At 42.4% G+C, this 27,250-nt stretch overlaps 2 protein-coding genes across 2 annotated transcripts in view; one reads left to right on the top strand and one right to left on the bottom strand.

Moving 5' to 3' along the window:
* Positions 1 to 15,021, bottom strand: part of si:dkey-220o5.5 (actin filament-associated protein 1-like 2) — a 22,832-nt gene extending 7,811 nt beyond the window's left edge. Inside the window, exons 1-7 of the mRNA XM_020931639.2 lie at positions 14,891 to 15,021; positions 12,526 to 12,647; positions 5,809 to 5,958; positions 5,647 to 5,709; positions 5,495 to 5,556; positions 1,146 to 1,239; positions 735 to 967 (exon numbers count right to left, since the gene is read on the bottom strand). Of these exons, the coding sequence (XP_020787298.1) occupies positions 735 to 967; positions 1,146 to 1,239; positions 5,495 to 5,556; positions 5,647 to 5,709; positions 5,809 to 5,958; positions 12,526 to 12,556 (633 nt within the window). The 5' untranslated portion in view covers positions 12,557 to 12,647; positions 14,891 to 15,021. The remainder of the gene's footprint in view (positions 1 to 734; positions 968 to 1,145; positions 1,240 to 5,494; positions 5,557 to 5,646; positions 5,710 to 5,808; positions 5,959 to 12,525; positions 12,648 to 14,890) is intronic.
* Positions 14,926 to 27,250, top strand: LOC110166400 (ras-related protein Rab-14-like). Its single transcript, XM_020931638.2, has 8 exons — positions 14,926 to 15,064; positions 15,524 to 15,583; positions 17,976 to 18,029; positions 18,949 to 19,126; positions 19,487 to 19,553; positions 19,836 to 19,923; positions 20,728 to 20,758; positions 20,858 to 27,250. Exons 2-8 carry the CDS (start codon positions 15,532 to 15,534, stop codon positions 21,027 to 21,029), a joined length of 642 nt encoding a protein of 213 aa, XP_020787297.1. The 5' UTR covers positions 14,926 to 15,064; positions 15,524 to 15,531; the 3' UTR covers positions 21,030 to 27,250.

Raw genomic sequence — 27,250 nt, 5'->3', positions numbered from 1 at the left:
TTCGGGTGTCAGCGCGGTGCAAATCTGGCGTTGACGCAGCGCGTCTTGAGTGTTTTGGCGTCCAAGGCGTTGATGCCAGAAAGTTGAAAATGCTGAACTTTTCACATCAGACACTATGCGTCAACCAATCAAGAGCCACAAACATTAGCGGAGCATAAAACTAACTGACTAACCCAGGACTAGACCGGGTCTAAACCAGGACTGGACCAGTGTCATTAGTGGAGTATACATACCTACATACATACATACATACATACATATATACACATACACACACACACACACACACACACACACACACACACACACACACACACACATATGTACGCCACAGTCGTTGAGCCGATCTCCTCCGCTGTTTTATGTAATGAAAACACTAAAGTCTCTCTCAGTCTGGTCTGCCATCGTTTCAGAAAAAGGCCGGGAGCATGCACTTGTTTCCAGGGCAACGGACGCGTGTCAAGTATTTTTTCTCCCGTTCGTCCACAGTGTCAGGGGCGTCTAAATTGAGGCATTTCGGGCATTTTTTGACGCTCTGGAGTGAAAGGCCCTTAATAAGACATATATGCACTTCTAAGACTGTAAAAGGACATATATGCATTTATTACACTGTAATAGAACATATGTGCATTTATTACACTGTAATAGCACATATATACACACTTATTACACTGTAAGCATAGTTGAGTTTCAGAATGAGGAAAAACCAGTACAGTTCCCGGTTAACTATTTACCATGAGTGAGTGGTTCTTGATGATGAAGAGCTGTTTGATCCACTGCCCGAGCCACTTCCTCCTCCACAGGTAACCGCAGAGACGGGACTCGGGGGCGGGCCTTAGACATGGCTGCGACGCGCTCCTCTGGACGAAGCGCCTGTCCGTCATCAGCCCGGCCCCGCCCTCAAACACGTCATCGTCGTCTTCATCGCCGTACGACTCATAATGACTGCTGTCTGACTCCGCCCTCTCTGCACACAAAAGGGGTAGTGTAGTACAGTAGAAGGAGAAGTAGAGTTGTAGTAGCAGTAGTAGTAGTAGTAGTAGTAGTAGTAGTAGTAGTAGTAGTAGTAGTAGTAGTAGTAGTAGTAGTAGTAGTAGTAGTACAAGTAGTAGTAGTAGTAGTAGTAGTAGTAGTAGTAGTAGTACCAGTAGAGTTGCAGGTGGACTGTGGGGCGTAGGGAGCGGCCTCTTCATACGTGTCCTCTTCATCAGGAGTAAGAGTCAGCACAGAATGTACACTCTGAAATATAAACAAAATATATCTGACACAGGGACACAGGAGGACGGGAGGGCAACTATACTATAGAGGGACAGATAATACTCCCTACAACTGTACAACAACTCACCCTTATGTAACAGATAATACTCCCTACAACTGTACAACAACTCACCCTTATGTAACAGATAATACTCCCTACAACTGTACAACAACTCACCCTTATGTAACAGATAATACTCCCTACAACTGTACAACAACTCACCTTATGTAACAGATAATACTCCCTACAACTGTACAACAACTCACCATGTAACAGATAATACTCCCTACAACTGTACAACAACTCACCCTTATGTAACAGATAATACTCCCTACAACTGTACAACAACTCACCCTTATGTAACAGATAATACTCCCTACAACTGTACAACAACTCACCCTTATGTAACAGATAATACTCCCTACAACTGTACAACAACTCACCCATTATGTAACAGATAATACTCCCTACAACTGTACAACAACTCACCCTTATGTAACAGATAATACTCCCTACAACTGTACAACAACTCACCCTTATGTAACAGATAATACTCCCTACAACTGTACAACAACTCACCCTTATGTAACAGATAATACTCCCTACAACTGTACAACAACTCACCCTTATGTAACAGATAATACTCCCTACAACTGTACAACAACTCACCCTTATGTTAACAGATAATACTCCCTACAACTGTACAACAACTCACCCTTATGTAACAGATAATACTCCCTACAACTGTACAACAACTCACCCTTATGTAACAGATAATACTCCCTACAACTGTACAACAACTCACCCTTATGTAACAGATAATACTCCCTACAACTGTACAACAAGTCACCCTTAATTAACAGATAATACTCCCTACAACTGTACAACAACTCACAATTATGTAACAGATAATACTCCCTACAACTGTACAACAAACTCACCCTTAATTAACAGATAATACTCCCTACAACTGTGCAACAACTCACTCTTATGTTACAGATAATATAATACTCCCGACAACTCTACAACTCTACAACAACTCAGCCCAGTCCTCCTAAGACCTCTTGTAGAAAACTGTGATTATATTTTTTTATAACTTATTTTTCTACTTTATTTAGACTTGTACAAATACAGTTATATAATTAAAGCTGCAAGCGGAGTTGAATGGCCCTCGCCATTGCACAGGGCGCACACAAACACCATGCCCCGCAACGCCATGCCCCCGCAAACACCATGCCCTGCAAACACCGCTCCCCTAGCCCCAACCCTAAACGTTACCCTAACCATAGCCCCAACCCCAAATCTAACCTTAGCTCTTACCCTAACCCTAACTCCTTATCTAAACCTGCCTTTTTTCAAAATTTTTGCATGTGTTGATTTAAGAAAAACAAAAAAAAACCCCAAAAAACAAAGATGGTGAACTTTCAATTTGACCATCCAGACCAACACATCCTCTACCAGAAAAATTACATAGTGCAACTTTAAATGTTTTTAAATGTTGTTGCACCCCCTGCTGGCCAACAGTGAAAAATTCCCCATGTCCATAATATATTTATTTGCTCGTAATCATGTGTTGGCCTAATTATGTCATATTTCTCACCAGTCTTATTTAGAATTTATTATTACATTTATATTTTCACTCTTTGTTATTATATTATATTGTGATGTGTGAGCTACTGTGTCCAAATAATTTCCCTTGTGGATCAGTAAAGTTTGTCTAAGTCTAAGGCATCTGACACACAGAGCATATGACTGAACCAGGTCTAAACCAGGTCTAAACCTTGATTCTGGGTTTGTGAACACATGTTGGTTTGACACAGATCACGTAGCACCAGGAGCTAATCTTCCTCATCTCTGACCACTTCCTGTCTGCTCTGAGTGACAGCCAATCAAAGCCCGGCACCTCTAAACACTCACTTCCTGTCCCAAGTCCAAACCCCACTGGGCCCAGACCACAAACCAGGACTAAAACAGGACTAAACGAAGATTTAACCAAAACCACTCAGACCAGGCTCCAAGAACTTTCTCAAATGAATAAAAATGAATAAAAGAATTAATTCAGGTATTTCAGATGCACTGCTGCTCTGTGGGTCTGTGGAGTTTCTATCATCATGTGACGATTTGATGTCATGTGGTAATACAAGAATCAGAAACATCAAAAATACAGCCCTGGAATGGCCAATCTCTACTGAACAAAAGGCAAAAGGAGCTGTTCACTTGGAAACTATTGCTTCATGACGTCTCACACATGTGTGAATGAAACAAAACACAAATCCAGATATGTTTTTGAGTTTTTTATATTAATGGAAAGATTTATAATCCCCGGTCTCTAAATAAATATGTCTCTGCATTTGACCCATCCTTCAGTGTCTCCGGGTCTGGAACACCTCCCTGAAACTTCCAGCAAAGGTGATCTGATCGAGTCAGGCTGGTGCCACCTAGTGCCTCCGCTAAATTTAATTTCTCTCCAGCGACTAGATATTGAAAACACTAGACCAGGAGACCGGGACCGGGTCATGGGTCGTCTGGTACCAGGCTCTGAAAGCACAAACCCCCCCTCCCATACGCACCTCTAAACCAGGTCTAAACCAGGATTAAACCAGGACTAAACCAGGTCTAAACCAGGACTAAACCAGGACTAAACCAGGTCTAAACCAGGACTACAAGGTCTAAACCAGGACTTAAACCAGGATTAAACCAGGATTAAACCAGGACTAAACCAGAAACCAGAAACCAGGATTAAACCAGGACTAAACCAGGTCTAAACCAGGACTAAACTAAACCAGGATTAAACCAGGACTAAACCAGGTCTAAACCAGGACTAAACCAGGATAAACCAGACTAAACCAGGATTAAACCAGGACTAAACCAGGACCACCAGGTTAAACCAGGACTAAACCAGGATTAAACCAGGACTAAACCAGGTTAAACCAGGACTAAACCAGGACCAGTAAACCAGGACTAAACCAGGATAAACCAGGACTAAACCAGGACTAAACCAGGCTAAACCAGGACTAAACCAGGTAAAACCAGGATAAACCAGGACTAAACCACTAAACCAGGATTAAACCAGGACTAAACCAGGTCTAAACCAGACTAAACCAGGACCAGGACTAAACCAGATAAACCAGGACTAAACCAGGTCTAAAACCAGGACTAAACTAAACCAGGATTAAACCAGGACTAAACCAGGACTAAACCATAAACCAGGACTAAACCAGGTCTAAACCAGGACTAAATAAACCAGGACTAAACCAGGACTAAACCAGGAAACCAGACTAAACCAGGACTAAACCAGGTAAACCAGTAAACCAGGACTAAACCAGGACTCTAAACCAGGACTAAACCAGGATTAAACCAGGACTAAACCAGGAAAACAGGACTAAACCAGGTCTAAACCAGGTCTAAACCAGGATTAAACAGGACAGGATTAAACAGGACTAAACCAGACTAAACCAGGACTAAACCAGGTCTAAACAGCAGGTAAACCAGGACTAAACCAGGACTAAACCAGTAAACCAGAAACAGACCAGGACTAAAGACTAAACAGGACTAAACCAGGACTAAACCAGGTCTAAACCAGGACTAAACCAGGAAACCAAAACCAGCTAAACCAGTCTAAACCAGTCTAAATCAGGACTAAACCATGCTGCGACAATAAAACCGGACATAAAACCAGACATAAAACCGTCCGTGGCACTAAAAACATTGAGGACCACTGCGTTCGACGGTTTGCAAGAACCCTGGAAGTTGTAGACCGTCACCAGCCAATCAGCTGTGAGCTGTGAAGCCATGACAGCACAACAGTAAACAAAGCGTCGAGATGGATGTAGACGAAGACAGACATTCTGTGTTAGCGACGATTCCCCAGATCGAGGATTTAAAGCTGGAACAAAGAGAATGTTTGGTGAATTTTATCAAGGGAAAAGACGTTATTGTCCTTCTTCCTACAGGATTTGATGCATTACATATGACACGGCCAAATAACAGAGACTGGTTAAATAAAAAATAGTACCCGCCTACCGTCGAGTGAACGAATCCTAATGCTGTGAGGTCAGACGGTTTCCACGAAATGAAATCGGCTCATGAATGAGGCTAGATTTGATCAAGCCTAGTAACAGGATGGTGGAGCTGGGTTCTGAGCTGCCCCACTGAAGGATGGGTCAAATGCAGATGACACATTTCCCTACAGAGACAATAAAGTACCTTAACTTAAACCTGAAGGTCAAGACTTACTCCGTGTTTGTGCTGCAGCTTTGGGTCTGCGCCGGAGTCCAGCTCTGAGGACCAGGTCACGTCTGAAACACAAAATTCATGTTCAAAAGCTCACAGTTTAGTCTTGGTTTGGTCCTGGTTTAGTCCTGGTTTAGTCCTGGTTCAGTTCTGACCTGGTGCTGGGGTGCCTGTGGGAGAGGAGGGGCAGCTCATCACCATGTACTCAGCATCCTCCACTGGAAAAACACAACTCAAGTTAAATAAAGGAGTAGTAGTAGTAGTAGTATTGGCAGAACTGAATGTACTCTAGTATTGGGAGTATTAGCAGTACTTACCTGTTGTAGTATTCGTAGTATTTGCAGTACTTTGCAGAGACGACAGGAGCTCAGAGAGTGACTTCTTTTGAGCCTGTGCGATGAAACTCAGGTTTTCAGAATCCAACAGTGACAAAAAGGACTGAAGATCCCACAGCACACGAGCCAGCACTGTGGAGAGGAGAGGAGGACAGGAGGAAAGAGGATAAAGGAGAGGAGGAGGAGACAAGTATGAGGAGAGGAGAGAGGAAGTTAACACAATATTAAAGCAAATCTACATTTGAACTGACCGCTGCTGTTTTATAAAGGTTCATTTCGTTATTTCTGAATGAGGCTCTTTCTCCTGAGACGAGCTCCTCTCTCTGGTCTGTCTCACCCAGCAACCTTCACTTTACTTCTGTTTCCATCGCTGCAATTTTTATTTTTCATACACATTCTGAAGATTCACATAAGAAACAGGAGCTGGAAATGCACAAACATCACATTTAGAACTCTTAGAAAGTTTATTCGCTCACTTCAGGTTCAGTTTTATGCATGTTGTTTTATGCATGCAGTTTTGTGCATGTGTCTGTGTGTCTGTGTGTGTTAGAGTGTGGATCAGGGTTTTTCCTGTCCGAGACTGGCCCTCATCCGACAGAGCAGTGGTCGAATCTGAACCGAGCCTGATAGGCAGTAAGATATTTGTGTTTGAGTCCGACCAAACCCGACACAATTAAAGTCACACTATTTTCATAGGTCGACTAACGACACACGTAGGATGTTGTTTGTGCAGGAAGTCTGATTTTATCAGTCAACTGCTGCACTGATATTACTAGTGCTGTATTCTAATGTTCACATAGTGGGTGTAATGTTTATATTATTATTATACAGACATGACCCCAGAGAGGGCCCGCACAAGACCTGGGTCAGTTTGGGTTTAGTCCTGGTTTAGACCTGGTTTAGACCTGTTTTAGTCCTGGTTTAGACCTGTTTTAGTCCTGGTCTTTTCAAATTTTAGTTCTAGTTTAGATCTAGTTTACTCAATGTTTAGGCCTGAGTTAGACCTGGTTCAGTCCTGGTTTAGTCCTGGTTTAGTCCTGGTTTAGTCCTGGTTCTGACCTGTAACTTGGTCTGGTTTGGTCTCCATGAAGATGAAACATGAAACACTTTTGACAAAAAAAAAAAGCGTTTGACCCTCCACGAGAAAAGTTACACAGTACAGCTTTAAACTAAACCAAGGCTGAACCAGGACTGAACCAGGACTAAACCAGGACTGAACCAGGACTGAACCAGGTCTAAACCAGGACTGAACCAGGTCTGAACCAGGACTGAACCAGGTCTGAACAAGGACTAAACCAGGACTGAACCAGGACTGAAACAAGACTGAACCAGGACTGAACCAGGACTGAACCAGAACTAAACCAGGACTATAACAGGACTAAACCAGATCCAGGTCTTTTAATGAGACCTTATATTTCAGACTGATTTTATCAATCAACTGCTGCACTGATATTACTAGTAGTGTATTCTAATGTTCACATGGCGGGTGTAATGTTGACGTGGTGGTTGTGATAGGGTTTGTGCTCTACACTATTATGCACTTTTAAAATACTCTGCAGTCTGTATGATGCTCTAACGTAATTTTGTTGTTATTTTATATAACAATAACAATAAAGGAATTGAATTGAACTTGAACTGAAAAAGGCATTTGTAAAGTCAACTCACAATAGACAAATCTCACGCACAGGAAGAACGATGTTAGGTTGGCCCAATATTTTCAATATCGTAGGCTGCTGTATCGATATATCGCCAAGAGTATTTTTTGGTATATTTTACAAAATTATTTTGTTACAGCTACAGTTTTGTTGCTTGTTTAGTAAAAGAAAATTTTGACATTTGACATTTTCACTGTTTTTGATGATTAAAATGTTTGTGTTTCATATGAACTTTACACAAGAAGTGGTTTAACGAAGAGTTTTAGTATCACAGACATGATTTATTTTTATTGAACCGTATCGAATCGACTGGAAATATATCGTACTGAATCGTATCGAATCATAAGCTCACAGTATCGAGATGTGTATCATATTGTGGCCTGTGTATCGAAGTATATATCGTATCTGCAACTTCTGAATGATACCAAGGCCTAATTTTATATATATATATATATATATATATATCACAAAAATAAATGTTTGCATCAAGTGAAACAGGCCTGTTGGCTCTTACAGAACACACACGACACGAGAATGTGCCCATTTCAGCTGCAATTTGCTTCTCCACAAGTTCAGGTCCTCGTGTGCGATTTTGAAGCTGCTGCACTCCTCAAGTTAATGTGTGTGTGTGTGTGTGTTTGTATGTCTGCATGAGTGTGTCTGTGTGTGTGTGTGTGTGTCTGTCTGTGTGTGTGTGTGTGTGTGTGTCTGTGTGTGTGTGTGTGTGTGTGTGTGTGTGTGTGTGTGTGTGTGTGTGTGTGTGTGTGTGTGTGTGTGTGCCTTTGTGTGTGTGTGTGTGTGTATGTGTGTGTGTGTGTGTATTTGTGTTACATCATCAGATCTACAGGTTAAACATTAGATTTCCTGATCACAGTGAAGGACACAGCTCACACTCATTAACTGTAAACACACACCTCAAACTGGACTCACACACACTACACACACACTGCACACACACTACACACGATCAGGTCCTGGTCCAGGTCCAGGTCCAGATCCTGGTCCTGGTCCAGATCTAGTCCCTGTAAAAGCCTTGTTCTCAGCTCAGTTCATTGACTGTGAAATGATTTTGCTTCATGAATAATATTTGTATTTACTCAAACACAGAGTCTATTCTCCTCACTGACCCCGGACCAGGACCAGAACCAGGACCAGGATCAAGACCAGAACCAGGACCAGGACCAGAACCAGGACCAGGACCAGGACCAGAACCAGGACCAGACCAGAACCAGGACCAGAACCAGGAACCAGGACCAGGACCAGGACCAGAACCAGGACCAGGGGACCAGAACCAGGACCAGGATCCAGGACCAGGACCAGAACCAGGACCAGGACCAGGACCAAGACCAGGACCGGGCTAGTCCTGATCTAGTCCTGGTTTAGTCCTGGTTTAGTCCAGGTTTAGTCCTGGTTCAGTCCTATTATAATCCTGGTTTATTTCTGGTTTAGTCCTGGGTCAGACCTAGTTTAGTCCTGGTTTAGTCCTAGGTTAGACCTGGTTTAGTCCTGGTTCAGACCTGGTTTACACCTGGTTTCGTCCTGGTTCAGAGCTGGTTCAGTCCTGGTTTAGTCCTGGTTTAGTCCTGGTTTAGTCCTGGTTCAGTCCTGGTTTAGTCCTGGTTCAGTCCTGGTTTAGTCCTGGTTCAGTCCTGGTTCAGTCCTGGTTTAGTCCTGGTTCCTGGTTAGTCCTGGTTTAGTCCTGGTTTAGTCCTGGTCTCATTCACAGACACAGTGACAGTGGACAGAGGGCGAGTAGGAGTCTGAGAGGTCAGTCCTGGTTCAGATCCTGGCTGAACTCGGACTAAACGGGGCCCTGGACTCTCGGGACCCAGTCTTGGGCCACATTCAGACGTTTGTGAGAGAATCGTGAGGAAACAGAGAGCTTTGTGTCTGGACCAGAAACATGAATGAATTTAACATCAAAACACAAAACACAAAACACAAGACACTGGTCTGTGTGTGAGGGGCCCCATTATACAGACATGATCCCAGAGAGGGCCCGCACAAGACCTGGGTCAGTCCGGGTTTAGACCTGGTTTAAAGCTGGTTTAGACCTGGTTTAAAGCTGGTTTAGACCTGTTTTAGTCCTGGTTTAGACCTGTTTTTGTCCTGATTTAGACCTGTTTTAGTCCTGGTCTTTTCATTTTTTAGTTCTAGTTTAGACCTAGTTCACTCAATGTTTAGGCCTGCGTTAGACCTGGTTTAGTCCTGGTTCAGTCCTGGTTCTGACCTGTAACTTGGTCTGGTTTGGTCTCCATGAAGATGAAGATGTTTCATACTGTGAAACATTTTTGACAAAGCAAAAACGTCTCCATGGAGAAAAGTGTTTGACAGACCCCCCACTATAAAAGTTACACAGTGCAGCTTTAAACTAAACCACGGCTGAACCAGGACTAAACCAGGCCTGAACCAGTACTGAGCCAGGACTAAAATAGAACTAAACCAGGACTGAACCAGGACTGAACCAGGACTAAACCAAACCAGGACTGAACCAGGACTAAACAAGGACAGAAACCAGAAACTGAAACCAGACTGAACCAGGACTGAACCAGGACTGAACCAGGACTTAAACCAGGACTAAACCAGATACTGAAACCAGTACTGAACCAGGACAGAAACAAGACTGAACCAGGACTGAACCAGGACTAACCAGGACTACCAGTACTGAACCAGTACTGAACCAGGACTGAAACAAGACTGAAACAAGACTGAACCGGGACTGAACCTGGACTAAACCAGGACTAAACCAGGTCTGAACCAGTGCTGAACCAGGCCTGAACCAGGATTCCTCAGGCCTTTTAATGAGACTTTATATTTCAGACGGGTTTTCCTTTGCAGTATTATCGTGTAACGCAGTATTTCTCTGTAGCGATATTTCGTAGTTTGAAGAACGTTCTGGTGACAGGGTCTCATGTTTACGGCTCATCTGTTTTTTTTCTTTTATTCACACAAACCTGGTCAGACGTGATGTGGTGGATCAAGAAAAGTTACATAACATTATTGGATTTCCTATGTAATATTTTTACTGTTTTAAGGAAATAAGAGACACTTTCTGTCCCTGTACTGGTATCGGTAAACATTTGATATCGGCAAATATTTGGTATTGGCAAATATTTGATATCGTATCTGGACTGAAAAAGTTGGATCAGTGTGTGTTTTTTTTTTTTTTTTTAATAAGTATCTCCCAGTCTTCAGTCTTGGTTTAGTCCTCGTTCAGACTTGGTTGAGTCCTGGTTGAGTCCCGGTTTAGACCTGTTATAGTCCTGGTCTAGTCTTTGTTTTGTTCTTGTTTAGACCTGGTTCACTCAAGGTTTACTCCTGGTTTAGACCTGTTCAGTCCTGGTTTAGTCTTTGTTGAGTCCCAGTTCAGGCTTGGTCTAGTTGTGGTCTAGCCCTGGTTTAGTCCTAGCCCAGCCCTGGTTCAGTCCTGGCCCAGCCCTGGTTTGGTCCTGGTCCAGCCCTGGTTTGGTCCTGGTCCAGCCCTGGTTTGGTCCTGGTCCAGCCTTAGTCCTGGTTTAGACCTGTTTTAGTCCTGGTCTAGTCTTTGTTTAGTTTTAGTTTAGACTTGGTTTACTCATGGTTTAGACCTGGTTTAGTCCTGATTTAGACCCGATTTAGTCTTTGCTGAGTCCCGGCTCAGTCTTGGTCTAGTCCTGGTCCAGCCCTGGTCCAGCCCCAGTCCAGCCCTGGTCTAGTTCTGGTTAAGGTCCTGAATAAACACAGGTCCATTGGGAGAGGGTGAGGAGATGAGTTGTGGTCTAGTCCTGGTCTAGTCCTGGTCCAGGTCTTGTATAAACACAGGTCTGTGGGGAGAGGATGAGAGGAGATGAGGTCTAGTCCTGGTCTAGTCCTGGTCCAGGTCTTGTATAAACACAGGTCCGTGGGGAGAGGATGAGAGGAGATGAGGTCTAGTCTAGTCCTGGTCTAGTCCTGGTCCAGGTCTTGTATAAACACAGGTCCGTGGGGAGAGGATGAGAGGAGATGAGGTCTAGTCCTGGTCTAGTCCTGGTCCAGGTCTTGTATAAACACAGGTCCGTGGGGAGAGGATGAGGAGATGAGTTGTGGTCTAGTCCTGGTCTAGTCCTGGTCTAGTCCTGGTCTAGTCCTGGTCCAGGTCTTGTATAAACACAGGTCCGTGGGGAGAAGGATGAGAGGAGATGAGGTCTAGTCCTGGTCTAGTCCTGGTCCAGGTCTTGTATAAACACAGGTCCGTGGGGAGAGGATGAGGAGATGAGTTTCCGATATTTAACATTCTTCAGATAAAGTCGCGTCCTGTTTGGTTCGTCCTCGTGTCCTCGGGGAAAAGCAGGTGCCTCTGTGTCCTCTGGCAAGACACTTCACCCACATGGACTAAAACAGGACTGAACCAGGACTAAACAAGGACTAAACCAGGTCTAAACCAGGACTAAACCAGGTCTGAACCAGGTCTAAACCAGGACTAAACCAGGTCTAACTCATGCCTAAACACTGAGTAAACCAGGTCTAAACTAGAACTAAACAAAGACTCGACCAGGACTAAACCAGGTCTAAACCACGAACTGAACCAGGACTAAACCAGGTCTGAACCAGGAATGAGCCAGGACTGAAGCAGAACTGAACCAGGACTGAACCAGGTCTAAATAAGGACTAAACCAGAACTTGGCCAGGACTAGATCAGAAATAAACCAGAACTGAACTAGGACTGAACCAGGACTGGAGTAGATCTGAACCTTGACTAAATAAGGTCTAAACCAGGTCTAACCCAGGTCTGAACCCAGGTCTAACCCAGGTCTAAACCAGGTCTAAACCAGGTCTAAACCAGGACTAAACCAGGACTAAAAGCACAAATTCAAGTATTTCCAAAAATAATCCACCAAAACATCTTGACCTGGTTGAGGTGAAAGATTCACAAATGCTCATGTTTGTCTCTTGCAGATTTGAGTAACTGCAGTAAAAGTACTGCGTTACTTACAAATACTGCAACTACTACACAGGATAAAGTACTGCGTTACTTACAAATATTGCGACTACTACAAAGGTTAAAGTACTGCACGATTAAACTTACCTTTCTGTTTGTCCATGTTTTCAGACTTCATCTCATTTTACAGAGGAAAACCGGCGGTGCTCTGGTCCTGGTTTAGTCCTGGTTCAGTCCTGGTTCAGTCCTGGTCTGCTCCTGGTCTGGATCTGGACAGGGCAGGGATGAGGTTAGAGGGAAAGAGAGAGAGGGATGGAGGGATGGAGAGAAGGAGGGAGGGAGGGAGGAGAGAGGTGGAGCTTTAGGACAGAAAATTACAGGACACACAACCACATCAGTCTGAGGCTAAAACCAGGACCAAAACAGGACTGAACCAGGAGCAAAACAGGACTGAACTAGGACTGAACCGGGACTGAACCGGGACTGAACTGGGACCACAACAGGACCAAAACAGGACTGAACCGGGACTGAACCAGGACTGAATCGGGACCACAACAGGACCAAAACAGGACTGAACTAGGACTGAACCAGGACTGAACTGGGACCACAACTGGACTACATCAGGTCTGAACTAGAACTGAACCGGGACTGAACCGGGACCAGAGCAGGACTACATCAGGACTGAACCAGGACTGAACTAGTACCGAACCATGACTGAACCAGGACTGAACCAAGACTGAACCAGAACAAAAACAGAACTACATCAGGACTGAACCAGGACCACAAGAGGACTATATAAGGATTGAATCAGGGTCAATGGGTCTACATCAAGACTACATCAGGACGGAACCAGGACTAAACTAGGACCAAAACAGAACTAAATTAGGACTACATCGGGACTGAACCATGATTAAACCAGGACTAAACCAGGTCTAACCTAAGACTAAACCAGGACTGAACCAGGACTAGATTGTCCAACACGAAATACAAAGTGAGAGTAAAACCATGTTACCAATGTTTAAAAAAAAAAAAAAAAAAAAGCATGTGTTTAGTTAAAAGTCGTGGTTTACTTTTGAGGACAGTAGTTTGTCTTGTAGGTATTTCTGTAAGATTTTCTGTAAGTTTTTTTTTTTTTAACCCCCATTTGTCCCAGTTTTATACAAGAAATGTCCCAGTTGCCCTTATTTATGACCAATTTGATCCCTGCCAACAGTAAAGAGAGTCATTTGTTTAGGTACAATACAGAAAAGCTGCTTAAAAAAATGACCAAAACACAAAGAAAATGTGACTATACTGACTCACATGGGCCGAGTGCATCACAATTTTCCTTAATTACGCACTCACTTCACAAATTTTAGTTTAATATACAACTCCAGGTCTGTTTTGGAGGAAGTAACAACATTATAACATCACAAGAGTCAATATTGTGTAATCAGTGTTGGGAAGGTGACTTTTAAAATGTATTCCTCTACAGATTACAGATTACATAACCCAGAATGTAGTTTGTAACGGAATCCATTAAATTACTTAAAGTGGGTAATGTAATCTGAATACTTTGGATTACTTGATTTTCTGTAGAGAAGCAAAGACTCGGAAATCTTCACATGAGATGTTTTATCTGCTAAAAGACAATAAAAAGCCCAGACTTTACTTCACTGTTTTAAAAATATTATTGATATAAGACGAGGAGACACGGTCCACGCTGCATGGTTTAGTCCTGTTAAATCCTGTTTTAGTCCTGGTTTAGATCTAGTTTAGTCCTGGTTTAGTCCTGGTTTAGACCTGGTTTAGACCTGACTTAGACCTGGTTTGGACCTGGTTTAGACCTGGTTTAGACCTGGTTTTAGACCTTGTTTAGTCCTGGTTTAGATCTAGTTTAGACCTTGTTTAGACCTGGTTTAAACCTGGTCTAGACTGGTTTAAGTCCTGGTTTTAGACCTGGTTTAGTCCTTGTTTTAGACCTGGTTTTAGACCTGTTTTAGACCTGTTTTAGACCTGGTTTTAGACCTGGTTTAGACCTAATTTAGACCTGATTTAGACCTGGTTTTAGATCTGGTTTTAGTCCTGGTTTAGACCTGGTTTAGACCTGGTTTTAGACCTGATTTAGATCTGGTTTTAGACCTGGTTTTAATCTAGTTTAGACCTGGTTTAGACCTGGTTTTAGTTCTGGTTTTAGTCCTGGTTTAGTCCTGGTTTAGTGTCTGGCAATGAGTGGAATTAAAAAATAAATAAATAAATAAAAAGAAAAAAAAAGAGATTTAGCCCAAAATGTGAAAACAGGAAAATACCGTCATGTAATCCATTTATTTCAACCAAGTAACTGTAATCCAATTACCACTCACTGAAACAGTAACTGTAACTGAATACAGTTACTCATAATTTGTACTCTTACGTATTACGATTACGTATCTCTGGTACATGTAATCTGTTACTCCCCAACACTGTGTGTAATATAGACCTTTATCGTGAGTTTTATCGTTTTATTTTGGTAAATTAGTCTCCGTTATCTCACCTCAAGTCTCGTCCATCACTGACAGCCCCGGAAGTCTCGCGATGTTCGGTTCAGTACCGGTGAGGAAGCGGTTTCCTGTCTGATGACCAGGCTAACAGCTAACAGCTAACTGCACTTTTACACATTTAAACCTCTTTTTAAGCATTTACCGAGGCGGACACGCGCGGACACCAGGTAACTCCGTCTATTCACGCCGTTCACGCTCTCGTTTTGATCATAAATGTGTTAAAAACAGGCAAAGTGAACACCCCCCCGTTAGCGTCCTAGTTAGGCGTTGACAGACCGCAGCAATTAGCGTCTAAAGCTAATGTGCACATAATGTAAATAAAAAGATTCCCGCAGATTTAAACCCGCAGATCTCAGTCTTTTCACAGTTATATTTGTGTTATACTGATTTCCACGTCGCTGTCATTGTGATTTCTGCTTCAGATGAGCGCAGAAGTCCGGGTTTAGCTGAGTAATGTACAAGCCCCGGGTCTCCCCTTTTGTGCGTCCCGTCCACAGCTCGTTGTTTACACGGGGATGAGCGCCTTATTTCGGGCTCCGACGCGTTACAGACCCGCTGTTTTTAAACCCAGATGTGATCCTGATCATAATGCGTTACTAATGAGTTGGAATGTGTTGTTTTCGCAGTGGGAAAGATGACAGCCGCTCCCTACAACTACTCGTACATCTTCAAATACATCATCATCGGTGAGTGAACGAGGACCGAGCAACGAGCTGTTTTTTTTTTTTTTAATATTTAAAGGTTTTATAATACGCAAAATGGACTCTTATGAGCTTTAAGTCGTGTTAAAATGTCGTTACCTCCTCAAAAACAGACCTGGAGTTATGTTTTGTTTCAATCACACATGTTAAAATTTAGTTATTTTGTATTATTAGTAGGCAGTGTTGGGAAGGTGACTTTTAAAATGTTTTCCCCTACAGATTACAGATTACATACACCAAAATGTAGTTTGTAACGTAATCCATTTAATTACTTAAAGTGAGTAACGTAATCTGAATACTTTGGATTACTTGATATTGTCCTGCATTTTAAAACGACATGAATGTACCAACCACATCCTGAAAATTCTTGCTTGTTCTCTTCAAATTGTCTGTTGAGCCCAAGTCTCCATGAAGAAGCTTTTGTTTACTGTAGAGAGGCAAAGATGAAGATGTTTTATCTGCTAAAAGACACAAAAAGCCCAGTCTGTCCTTAACCAGATTAAAAATATTATTGATAGAGAAATTATTTTTATATGAGATCACTGCTGCCTTAAAGTATATCCACCCTACTGTTAGGTGTCATATTGTTTAGACCTGGTTTAGACCTGGTTTAGTCCTGGTTTAGACCTGGTTTTAGTCCTGGTTTAGCCCAAAATGTGAAAACAGGAAAATACCGCCGTGTAATCCATTTAGTTCAACAAAGTAACTGTAATCCAATTACCACTCACTGAAACCATAACTGTAACTGAATACAGTTATTCATAATTTGTGCTCTGATTATGTAACGCTGTTACATGTAATCTGTTACTCGCCAACACTGTTAGCAGGGCTGGATATCACTAAGAAGTTACCGATACGGTAAGTTTTTTCAATTCAATATGATTCGATACGGTTCTGTGGAAAACAGAGGTTAAATCATGGCTGTGATACTAAAAGTCTACTAATTAAGGGTGTGCAAAAATATAAAAAAATATTGATATATTGTATCGTTTAATGTGATGATGCAGTATCAATATCGTGGGCTGCTGTTTCGATATATCGCCAAGAGTATTTTTTGGTATATTTTACTAAATTATTTTGTTACAGCTACAGTTTTGTTGCTTGTTTAGAGGAAGGAACATGCAACATTTTACATTTTCATTGTTTTGATTATTAAAATGTTTCTGTTTCATATGAACTTTGCAGAAGAAGTAGTTTAACAAAGACTTTTAGTATCACAGCCATGAGTTAACCTTTATTTTTTTTATTGAACCGTATCAAATTGATTTGAAATATATTGTATTGACTTGAAAGCTCACTGTATCGAGGTAAATATCCTGTCAGCAACTTCTTATTGATACTCCAGCCCTAAGTCCACTAAGTTTGTGGAAAGTTACAAAAAACACCCAACAGTGAAAATGTCAACACAGATGTAGCTCTTACACAAAATAATTTAGTAAAATATACCTAAAAATACTCATGATGATGTATCGATACAGCAGCCCACGTTGTTAATACTATATCATCAAATTAAACAATACGATATATCAGTATTTCAATATTTTTGCACAGCCCTAATGATAAGTCTGTCTACATCTTAAACTCAAAATGCTCTGTTCCACCTCATGATGTCACGTAGTGGTAATTTTCAAGGTAATAGCTCCTCTTACCTTTCCTTATCATTCAAATGACTCTAGTGAAGGTGTGTATATTTTAAAAATGCAGTGGAGCACTTTCTGTATTACCACATGACATCACAAAACTAGGGAACAAAGTGTTGTGTTATTTTGGTCCCAATCAAACAAACAAACAAACAAAAAAAGATGTGACGCTGCAGAATCCAGTGTGCATCACCGATTAAAAAGATAAAACTGGAGAAGGAAATGTGTACGTCACAGTGGGCGTGTAGCGGTGGAGCTGAAAACGGGAGTAGATCAGCAAAATGCCGTCTTAAAAATAAGCGATTAAAGACGACTCAAACATGCACGAATCACTCCAAAGAGTGAGAAGAAAAAGACTATAACATGGTTCAAAGCTCTGACAGTCCAGTTTGCAGAATAGATCTGATTAAACGTAAAAGCTCTGAGTCATTTTCATCTGCCAAATCCAATGTGTTTTAAATTGGTCGATATTCACGTCTCATTTAGTTCCACCCTCACAGTAATAGTCATGGCTCAATCTAACGCACAATGGCAGCGTTCTGTGATATCACATTTCAACAGCAGATGTAAATAAAAATGAATTGATGAAACATAATCAGATGAAAATGGCATTGGGTAATTGGCTTAAACTCTCCAAACCTTTTTTTCCTTCAAAATGAATCGGCTCCACAAAAAAATCTGTGTTTTTGTCAAAGATTTGAGCTGATAACCTGTCTCTCTCTGCTGTGTCTGTGCAGGGGACATGGGAGTGGGAAAGTCCTGTCTGCTGCACCAGTTCACAGAGAAGAAATGTAAGTTTGAGGACGGGAGGGCATCTGACACACAGAGATAGAGATCTAGTTTCTGTCCTGGTTTAAACTCTGGTTCAGTCCTGGGGAAGTTCTGGGTCAGACCCAGTTTAGTCCTTGGCTGGTTTAGTCCCTGGTTTAGTTCCTGGTTTAGTCCCTGGCTGGTTTAGTTCCTAGTTTAGTCCGTGGCTGGTTTAGCCCCAGGTTTAGTCCCTGGTTTAATCCCTGGTTTAATCCCTGGTTTAGCCCCAGGTTTAGCCCCAGGTTTAGCCCCAGGTTTAGTCCCTGGTTTAGTCCCTAGTTTAGTCCCTGGCTGGTTTAGTCCCTAGTTTAGTCCCTGGCTGGTTTAGTCCCTGGTTTAGTCCCTAGTTTAGTCCCTGGCTGGTTTAGTCCCTGGTTTAGTCCCAGGTTTAGCCCCTGGTTTAGTCCCTGGTTTAGTCCCTGGCTGGTTTAGTCCCTGGTTTAGTCCCTGGCTGGTTTAGTCCCTGGTTTAGTCCTTGGCTGGTTCAGGCCCTGGTTAGTCCTTTGTTGGTTTAGTCCCTGGTTGGTTTAGTCCCTGGATGGTTTAGTCCCTGGCTGGTTTAGTCCCTGGTTGGTTTAGTCCTGGCTGGTTTAGTCCCTGGTTTAGTCCCTGGTTTAGTCCTTTGTTCAGTTCTGGTTTAGTTCTGGATGGAAGGGCTTCTGACACACAGCAATAGAGGGATTATAGAGTACTCCCAGTTTCTGTCCTAGTTTAAACTGGATCAGTCCTGTAAAAGTTCTAGTTCAGACCAAGTTTAGTTCCTGGTTTAGTCCCTTGTTTAGTCCTTTGTTCAGTCCTCATTCAGTCCCTGGTTTAGTTCTGACTGTGAGGTGAATGTGAGGGCATCTGACACACACAGGAGGCCGGGAGGGCATCTGACACGTGTGGTTTGCGTTGCAGTCATGGCGGACTGCCCTCACACCATTGGCGTGGAGTTTGGCACCAGGATCATGGAGGTGAACGGGCAGAAGGTGAAGCTGCAGATCTGGGACACGGCCGGACAGGAGCGGTTCAGAGCCGTGACCAGATCCTACTACAGAGGAGCCGCCGGAGCCCTCATGGTGTACGACATCACCAGGTGAGGCAGGAGCTGACAGGAGCAGGCAGGAGTAGACAGGAGCAAGCAGGAGGAGACAGGAGCAGGGGGGAGCAGGTAGGAGCAGACAGGAACTGACAGGAGCAGGGAGGAGGTGACAGGAGGTGACAGGAGGTGACAGGAGGTGACAGGAGGTGACAGGAGGTGACAGGAGGTGACAGGAGGTGGCAGGAGGTGACAGGAGCAGGCAGGAGCAGGCAGGCATGGAGACAAAAAGGTTTCAGGCCTTGCACCAGAAAAGTTCCATAGTGCATCTTTAATCTGTTATAATCTGATGTAAGGTCAAAAGTTTAACCCTCACTGACACTCATGTCTCCACACTGCCCTCTTGTGTTTCTACAGGAGAAGTACATACAACCACCTGAGCAGCTGGTTAACAGACGCACGCAACCTCACCAACCCAAACACAGTGAGTCCACCTGGACCGGACTAGTCCTGGTTTAATCCTGGTTTAGTCCTGGTTTAGTCCTGGTTTAATCCTGGTTTAATCCTGGTTTAATCCTGGTTTAGTCCGGGTTTAATCCTGGTTTAATCCTGGTTCAATCTTGTTTTAATCCTGGTTTAGTCTGGTTTAGTCCTGATTTAATCCTGGTACAGTCCAGGTTTAGTCCTGGTTTAGTCCTGGTTCAGTCCTGGTTTAGTCTTGATTTAATCCTGGTTCAGTCCTGGTAATTGTCTTGTCTGTTTTTAGGTGATAATTCTGATTGGAAACAAAGGCGACCTGGAGGCTCAGAGGGACGTGACGTACGAGGAGGCCAAACAGTTCGCTGACGAAAACGGTACAACCTTATGCCCTTCCTCCCTGTGTGTGTGTGTCAGATGCCCTTCCTCCTCGTGTGTGTGTCAGATGCCCTTCCTCCTCGTGTGTGTGTCAGATGCCCTTCCTCCCTAGCTGTTTTCAGACCGGCCAGAATGGTGCCAGCTCCTGCACCAGTTCCACTGGGAACCAAAGTGCTCACCAGTGAACGAACCGCGTTTAAACCATTTAAGTGAATGATGCGTCATCAACAGTAGGTTTGGATTTGCTACCAAATAAAAACAAGGCCATGTGAAGGCGGATGTCACAGTAAAGAAAATAACAATCATGGATCGCATCATCAACACCAGCGAGCCTTTGTATTCATACAAATCATTATTTATCTGCGCCAAGCTCTGCTACAACATCTGCTGTGGAGAAGGCGGCAGCGACGCCCAATCCAAAAATGTAATCTTACCAGATGAACATGGATATAGCAAATATTTGTTCTCCTCCTCTTATGACTGCACAATCTTCTTGTCACTTGATTTCTCCACCATGTTCCACACATGTTTTCTTTGTTTTTTATTTTACTGCTTGTGACCTGGATGAACCTGCTGATGTCTACTGTGTCGTTACGGTTTTACCTGCCTCCCGTCAGGAACCAATGTTTCGGTTCCCAAACGCTTTGATTTTTGGCATGAACTCATCAGTCGGTTCAAGATTAGGTGCGGGAATCGGCACTGGCACTGTTCTCTGTTGGTCTGAAAACGTTACCTGTGTGTGTGTCAGATGCCCTGCCCACGTGTGTGACTGAATCTTTCTAAAACTGTGATCTCTGTTTTAGGTTTGCTGTTCCTCGAAGCCAGTGCTAAAACGTAAGCAACAAAACACTTAAAATAAAATATTTTGTGTTCTGGTTTAGTTATTTTCAGTCCTGGTTCAGTCCTGGTTCAGTCCTGGTTCTTGTCTTTTAGGGGGGAGAACGTTGAGGAGGCGTTCCTGGAGGCGGCGAAGAGGATCTATCAGAACATCCAGGACGGGAGCTTGGACCTGAATGCCGCCGAGTCCGGAGTCCAGCACAAACCGGCCAATCAGACGAGACTCAACGGAGAAGCCACGCCCCCCAAGGAGAACTGCTCCTGCTAACGACCAATCAGAGGAGAGGACACGCCCAGGAGCTCAACAGTGCCCGCCCACCTGGGGTTTAAATCCCCGTTCATTTTTCCCACAGACACAGATGAAGATTTGAACAGAACGACGGAGGTGAATCGGCTACGGAATAATTAACTATTGACGATAATCTATAAGTAAATTCTATAGGTTGGGTTCACATGACACTAGAAAATAGTCTCTACTCACACTCACGCCACAAACCAGGAACACGTTTGGAAATATGCAATGACAACTTCCGGCGCGCTCTGTTCGCTATAGTAAGTCTGGCATAATCTAGGAAAAATAAGAAAATGGCCCAGTTTTCTTCATCTACATGTCAGTTGCCACTTTAAATCCGAATAAAAATAATTTAATTCTGAATGAAAATGAATTCCGCTTTAAAAAGAGCATGTAAACACTTAATTCCTATTGAAAATGATTATTCGGAATTAAAGTTAATTCCGAAGTAACTGGGTGGTTTATTCCGGTGAATAAATGTATTAATTGTATATATATATATATATATCGTAATATATAATCGTTTATTCTTCTTTAAAATAATTCGGTCGTTAAGCGCATGCTTGTTGGGTTGCCCTTCTGACGCGATCCAGACGATCCGGCTCCACCAGTCCTGGCTTTAAACTTTCATCCATGTCTCTTTGGATTTGCGAGCTGGATGCGGGAGTGGGCTGAGGTAGAGCAGCCTCAGACTCAGTTTGTCTTCTTCCTCCCTTCTACGACACTCTTCCCATCTCCTCAGCTGACAGACATAACAAATCGAAACAATAGCGGAAAAAGTTTGGATCGTGTTTGTGTCTGTGGCATAACGACAAACCGAGATGACAGAACAGCCGGTAGCAGCTGAAGTCTGTGTTTTCTTCGGGTCGATGTAAATACGTTCATGTCTCTGTCCAATCAGAACCTTCCCCACCCCCAGACATTGAGCGGAATTAGATAATTAGACAATTTAACAAGTTTTCCATGTAAACTCGAAGGAGAATATTTTAATTCTGTAATTTTAAATGTAGAACAAATTATTCGAAATAAAAAAAAAACATTATGTGAACACGGCCAGTGTTTGCGTAATTGACATTTGCAACCATGCCTCAGTTTTCATCATTTCTCCGAGCGCACTGGGGACATGTGATGAGAAGAAATGAGGAGCCAAATTCCAGATAATTCCAAACAGCACATGGGTTTTATCACAGCACAGTGCTGGGAACTACACCGTAAGTCAAACATCTTCTTGGTTTGTGACGTAAGCGTGAACGGAGTCTATCGTTTAACCCTTCGTGTGTTTATAAAAAGTGGACATAGCTAAGACACCACATTCCGAACAGGGAGTGAGTTTGGGCACACTTCCGGCTCCATTGACTCTGGGTACAGTTTATTTTTTGTTGAAAAGCCACCGCCCTTTTCTCTGTAACTGCTGCTCTCACACTCTTTAAAATTTTTGTACTAATCCGCTCTACGTGAACCTGGTTTTTTCACAATTTTGTCCCTAAATTGAAACATGAACGTTAATAACAGACCGTCGGACGCCAGCTTTCCTCGAGGTCACTCAGCAACAGGTTCGATCGACACTCTTGTTGTGGCGTGAACATAAAGGGACATGTGCCTTTAACGACCCCGCTCTTGATTGGCTCTTTGATTTGGCTCTTGCATTTCCAAATACGGCCCCCGTTTGCAGATTTGCCGCTGTAACCGCCGGCCTCGATGAGCTTCGTTTGGAATCACTTTCCCTCAGTCCGCTTCTTTAAACGCTCTGCCCTCGCCCTCCGTCACATCTGAATCACAAACAAAACGAAAATAACAGATGTCAAAATGAATGTAGAACTTTGCGGTCGATCGGGACGCGTATCGATGTTTGATGTGAGTTGCGTCGAAGCCGAGCAGCCTCCGTCAGACTCTCAAACACACCTCTGTCTGTGGGGAAAATGAAACGACACTTTGAGCTCCTGTTTTTACTGTCGATCGGTTCATCAGATTTAAGATGGAGGACGGGTCTGAGTTCTGAATCTGCTCCTTCAGATCCAAATGCAGATGTTTGACCTGGTTTGTGGTTCATATCTCTTTAATTACTGCACCTACCCACCAGAAACCAAAACTCGGCATCTTCTCTGTCAGTGAAAATACACAAAAGTTAAATGTTTTATTCACAACAGCTTCAGCACCTTTAAACCGCCCATATTACGCCATTTTCTGATCTGTGTTCTAATGTTTCCTCATCACAAACAGACCCGGAATTGTGTTTTGTTTCATTCACACATGTTTAAAACACAAACTCTGCAGATTTAGTTCTTCTCTCAAACAGAAAAAAACTCTATTCCACCTCGTGAATAGAATAGTCCTGGTTTAGTCCTGGTTTAGACCTGGTTCAGTCATAGTTCAGTCATTGAGTAGTCCTGGTTCAGTCTTGATTTAGTCCTGGTCTAGTCCTGGATTAGACCTGGTTTAGACCTGGTTTAGACCTCGTTCATTTGTGGTTCAATCTTGATTTAGTCTTGATCTAGTCCTGGTTCAGCATTTTCAAAAGAATCATTTGGATCATTTCAAACCTGGAATTGCCGTTCTCGACTGAACTAAAGCCAGGGCTGCTCGACTATGGAAAAAATCATCAGCACAATTATTTTGGTCAATATTGAAATCACGATTATTCAAATGATTATTTTTTTTAGTTACATGATGCATTTATTCAGCATTTCTCTGTCAACAAAAGCACTTTGTTATTGATAATTTATGCAAAACTTTCAAATTGAAAATAAATAAAATCTCCAAATATGCACCTTAGAACAGTTTTGCGATGTATAAAACATAAAATGAATAAAACTTTGAACATGAAATAAAGCATAGAAAAACAAATGTATCCAAAATAAACTACCATATTTTGTGCACTATAGGGCGCTCTGGATTATAAGGCGCATTGAATGGTCTATTTTTAAACTTTTTTCACAAATAAACCGCACCGGACTGTGAAGGCGCATTAAACGAAACACAACAGTTAGATAAATCAGTCAAACTTTATTTAATGCGTTCACAGTAACGCTCAACTTTTTCAGTTGAAAAAGTACTAAAAGTACAAAAAATACTGTCTGAGACGCTAAATTGTTATCGTATTCACAATAACTCATAACTGTTGAAACAGTTTGGCGATTACAGCGTCCACATCCCTCTGGTCATTATCTCTCGTCAGTGTGGTTACTGTTCCCTGGCAGTTCAGTGATGATTCTGGTCTTGGTGAAAGCTCGGACCACAGTTGATCCTGATCCTGAGCCCGGGCGTCCAAGATCCGTTGGCAGATCGTGGCGTAAGTGGCTCGGCGCTGTCTCTCTGTCTTGGTGAATGTGTGTTCTCCTTCTCTCATCCACTGCTCCCACGCAGCTAAACGCACTTTCACTTTAGAACAGTCTTGAGTTTAAAGTGGGCGTTGTGAGCGTGTCTCTTGACAGGTGCATTTTGATATTAAAAGGAATAACAGTATGTATTACTCCTGATGCTCCTCCTGACTCCTGACTACGGGAGTCGTAATGCTGCAAGTGGTGCGGCTTTGTAGTTTACTAAAGTCGTACTAAGACACCCCAATAAATTCATATATAAGGCGCTCTGGATTATAAGGCACGCACTAGTTTTTTTTGGATGAAATTATAGTGCAGAAAATACGGTATATATCCAGCTGTTCTACAATCTCTATATTTAAAAAATAATAATTAAACTTATACTTATTTATATACTTATTTATGTAAAAAATATTCCAAAATAAACTTTAACGTTAAGCTTTTCAACTCGATTATATGAGTTTGGAGATCATTTAACACAAATAGAAATTGCGATCAAAATTCAATTGCACAGTCTGTTCATGACATCACAAGGTGGAACAGAGCATTTTGATGTTTGGAGATGAACACAGATGAATAATAAAGAGTTACTCAAACTTGTGTGAATGAAACGAAACACAACTCCAGGCCATGACTTAAATCTTACGAGTCAAATTCTGAGTCAAATTTTGCGTAATATGGGAACTTTTAAACCAGAAACGATGAGTACAGAAAACGTCTGCACACGATTCCTACTAAACTAGAACATTCCGTAATTGTGGACCATAAATTTGGAGATTTCTTTCGAAAACTGTGAATCATAAAGTTATATAAACCCCGGCCTCCATCTGAAATTGTGACACCAGATTCTGAAAACTGATCATGACCCGTTGACGAAGACTTCTCAGTAATGTCTCCACTTCCCTGGTTTTCATGCAAAACTTTACCTAATTTGACGGTTATTGATTTCAATGTAAAATGTGTTATATAATAATAATAATAATAATAATGATAATAATGATAATGATAATAATGATAAATAATGATAAATAATGATGATTGAACCTGCTGAGGACACACCCACATCTCACTCTCTCTGCAGCGAACGCAACACTTTCAAACCAAAAGTGAATTTTTATTTAACCTACAAATACCCTGTTTTAGAATGGGACTCTGCGACGATCTTTGCCTTACAGCGCCCCCTACAGTTCAGTTTTTCTACTAAACACTGTACCGGATTTTTATAGCCTTAAAAACGTAAAAAAACCCAAATCTAATTCATTTGAAACGGTTCGTAGTGGTTCACAGTTATTTCTTACTTACTTGATGCATTAAGAACGTCGTAAATATTCACCGCGATGAGTGTAAAAGTGAGTATTCCTAGTAGTAGTAGTAGTAGTAGTAGTAGTTACGTGTACTTTAAAATTCAGATTACGTTATTTCAGTATTTCATTGCTCATATTTAACTCCTACCGATTTGACGATGGCTAAGACTTGTTTTAGCTTGATACAAACTGCTCCAGAATGCGTCAAAAACGAAAGTGAAACTAACTCCACTCGCGGTGATCGGAAATACGTCACGTGAAATAAAACACCGCCCCTTTAATCGTTACCTGGGCGAAAAGAACGTTGCAGAGTCCCGAATGAAACTCACAAAAATACAAATTGTTTAAATGTTGTGACCAAAAAAAACACACACACAAAAAAAAATCTCCAAATTCTGTTTTAAAATGATTCTTGTGTTTGTTTACATTTATTCTCTGTTTTTGTCCTTTTTAAACGAGGACCAAAATGATTTGAAACGGTAGCTTTTTATTCCGACCATTGCCTTAAACTTTCTTTGTAAATAACATGCAGGACGTTTGGGGTCGTCTCGAGAGTCCTGGTTTAGTCCAGGTTTAGGCCGAGGTTCAGTTCTGGTTTATTTAGTTCTGATTTAAATCCTGGTTCAAGCCGGCCTGGACCAGTCCTGGTTTAGTTCTAGTTCAAAGTCTGCACGAGAACTAAACCCAGACTGAGCCAGGGTCTAAATCTGAACTAAACCAGGACTGAACCACAGTCTAAATCAGAACTAACTAAGATTAACCAGGTCTAAACTAGGTCTGTAGTTCTGGTTTTAGACCCTGGTTCGGTCCTGATTTAGTCCTAGTTCAGAGTCTGCACTAGAGATAAACCCGGACTGAACTAGGGTCTAAATCAGAATTAAACCTGGACTGAACTGGGGTCTAAATCAGAACTAAACCAAGATTAACCAGGACTAAATTAGGTCTGTAGTTCAGGTTTAAACCCTGGTTCAGTCCTGGTGTAGATCTGGTTTAGACCTGGTTCAGACCTGGCTCAGACTCGGTTTAGTCCTGGTTTAGACCTCGTTCAGTCTTGATTTAGTCCTGACCTAGTCCTGGTTCAGTTCTGGATCAGTACTGGTTCAGACCTGGCTTAGTGGTGGTTTAGATCTGGTTTAGACCTGGTTCACTTGTAGTTCAATCTTGATTTAGTCTTGATCTAGTCCTGGGTTAGACCTGGTTCAGTCCTGGATTTGTACTGGGTTAGACCTGGTTTAGACTTGGTTCAGACCTGGCTTAGTCCCGGTTTAGACCTGGATTAGACCTGGTTCAGTTGTGGTTCAGTCTTGATTTAGTCATGATCTAGTCCTGGGTTAGAGCTGGTCCAGTCCTGGTCCAGTCCTGGTCCTGGCTCTGTTCTGACCCCCCGACGTCCTGAGTTTCGTTCAGTCCGTGTTGTTTTTCTTGTACATTTGAGTCGTATTAATCTCACACTAAATCGAAGGAGCGTCTGAAATAATCCGCCTTTTGTCGTGAGCTTCTGAGTGTCGCTATTTATATTTTAATCTTTGTGTGGGATGCACAGAACTGTAAATAAAGTACAAACTGTAAACTTCAA

This window comes from Boleophthalmus pectinirostris, unplaced genomic scaffold, assembly GCF_026225935.1.
Source record: "Boleophthalmus pectinirostris isolate CB_2022bp ecotype Guang Dong unplaced genomic scaffold, ASM2622593v1 HiC_scaffold_4, whole genome shotgun sequence".
Lineage (NCBI taxonomy): Eukaryota > Metazoa > Chordata > Actinopteri > Gobiiformes > Gobiidae > Boleophthalmus > Boleophthalmus pectinirostris.
The sequence above is the reverse complement of the archived record's forward strand: the minus strand, read 5'-3'. Positions and strand labels throughout refer to the sequence as shown.

Coding starts and splice junctions, on each gene's coding strand:
- LOC110166400 (XM_020931638.2), top strand. CDS start 15,532: ATGACAGCCGCTCCCTACAACTACTCGTACATCTTCAAATACATCATC. Junction 19,127..19,486: donor ATGGTGTACGACATCACCAG/GTGAGGCAGGAG, acceptor GTGTTTCTACAG/GAGAAGTACATACAACCACC. Junction 20,759..20,857: donor CTCGAAGCCAGTGCTAAAAC/GTAAGCAACAAA, acceptor CTTGTCTTTTAG/GGGGGAGAACGTTGAGGAGG.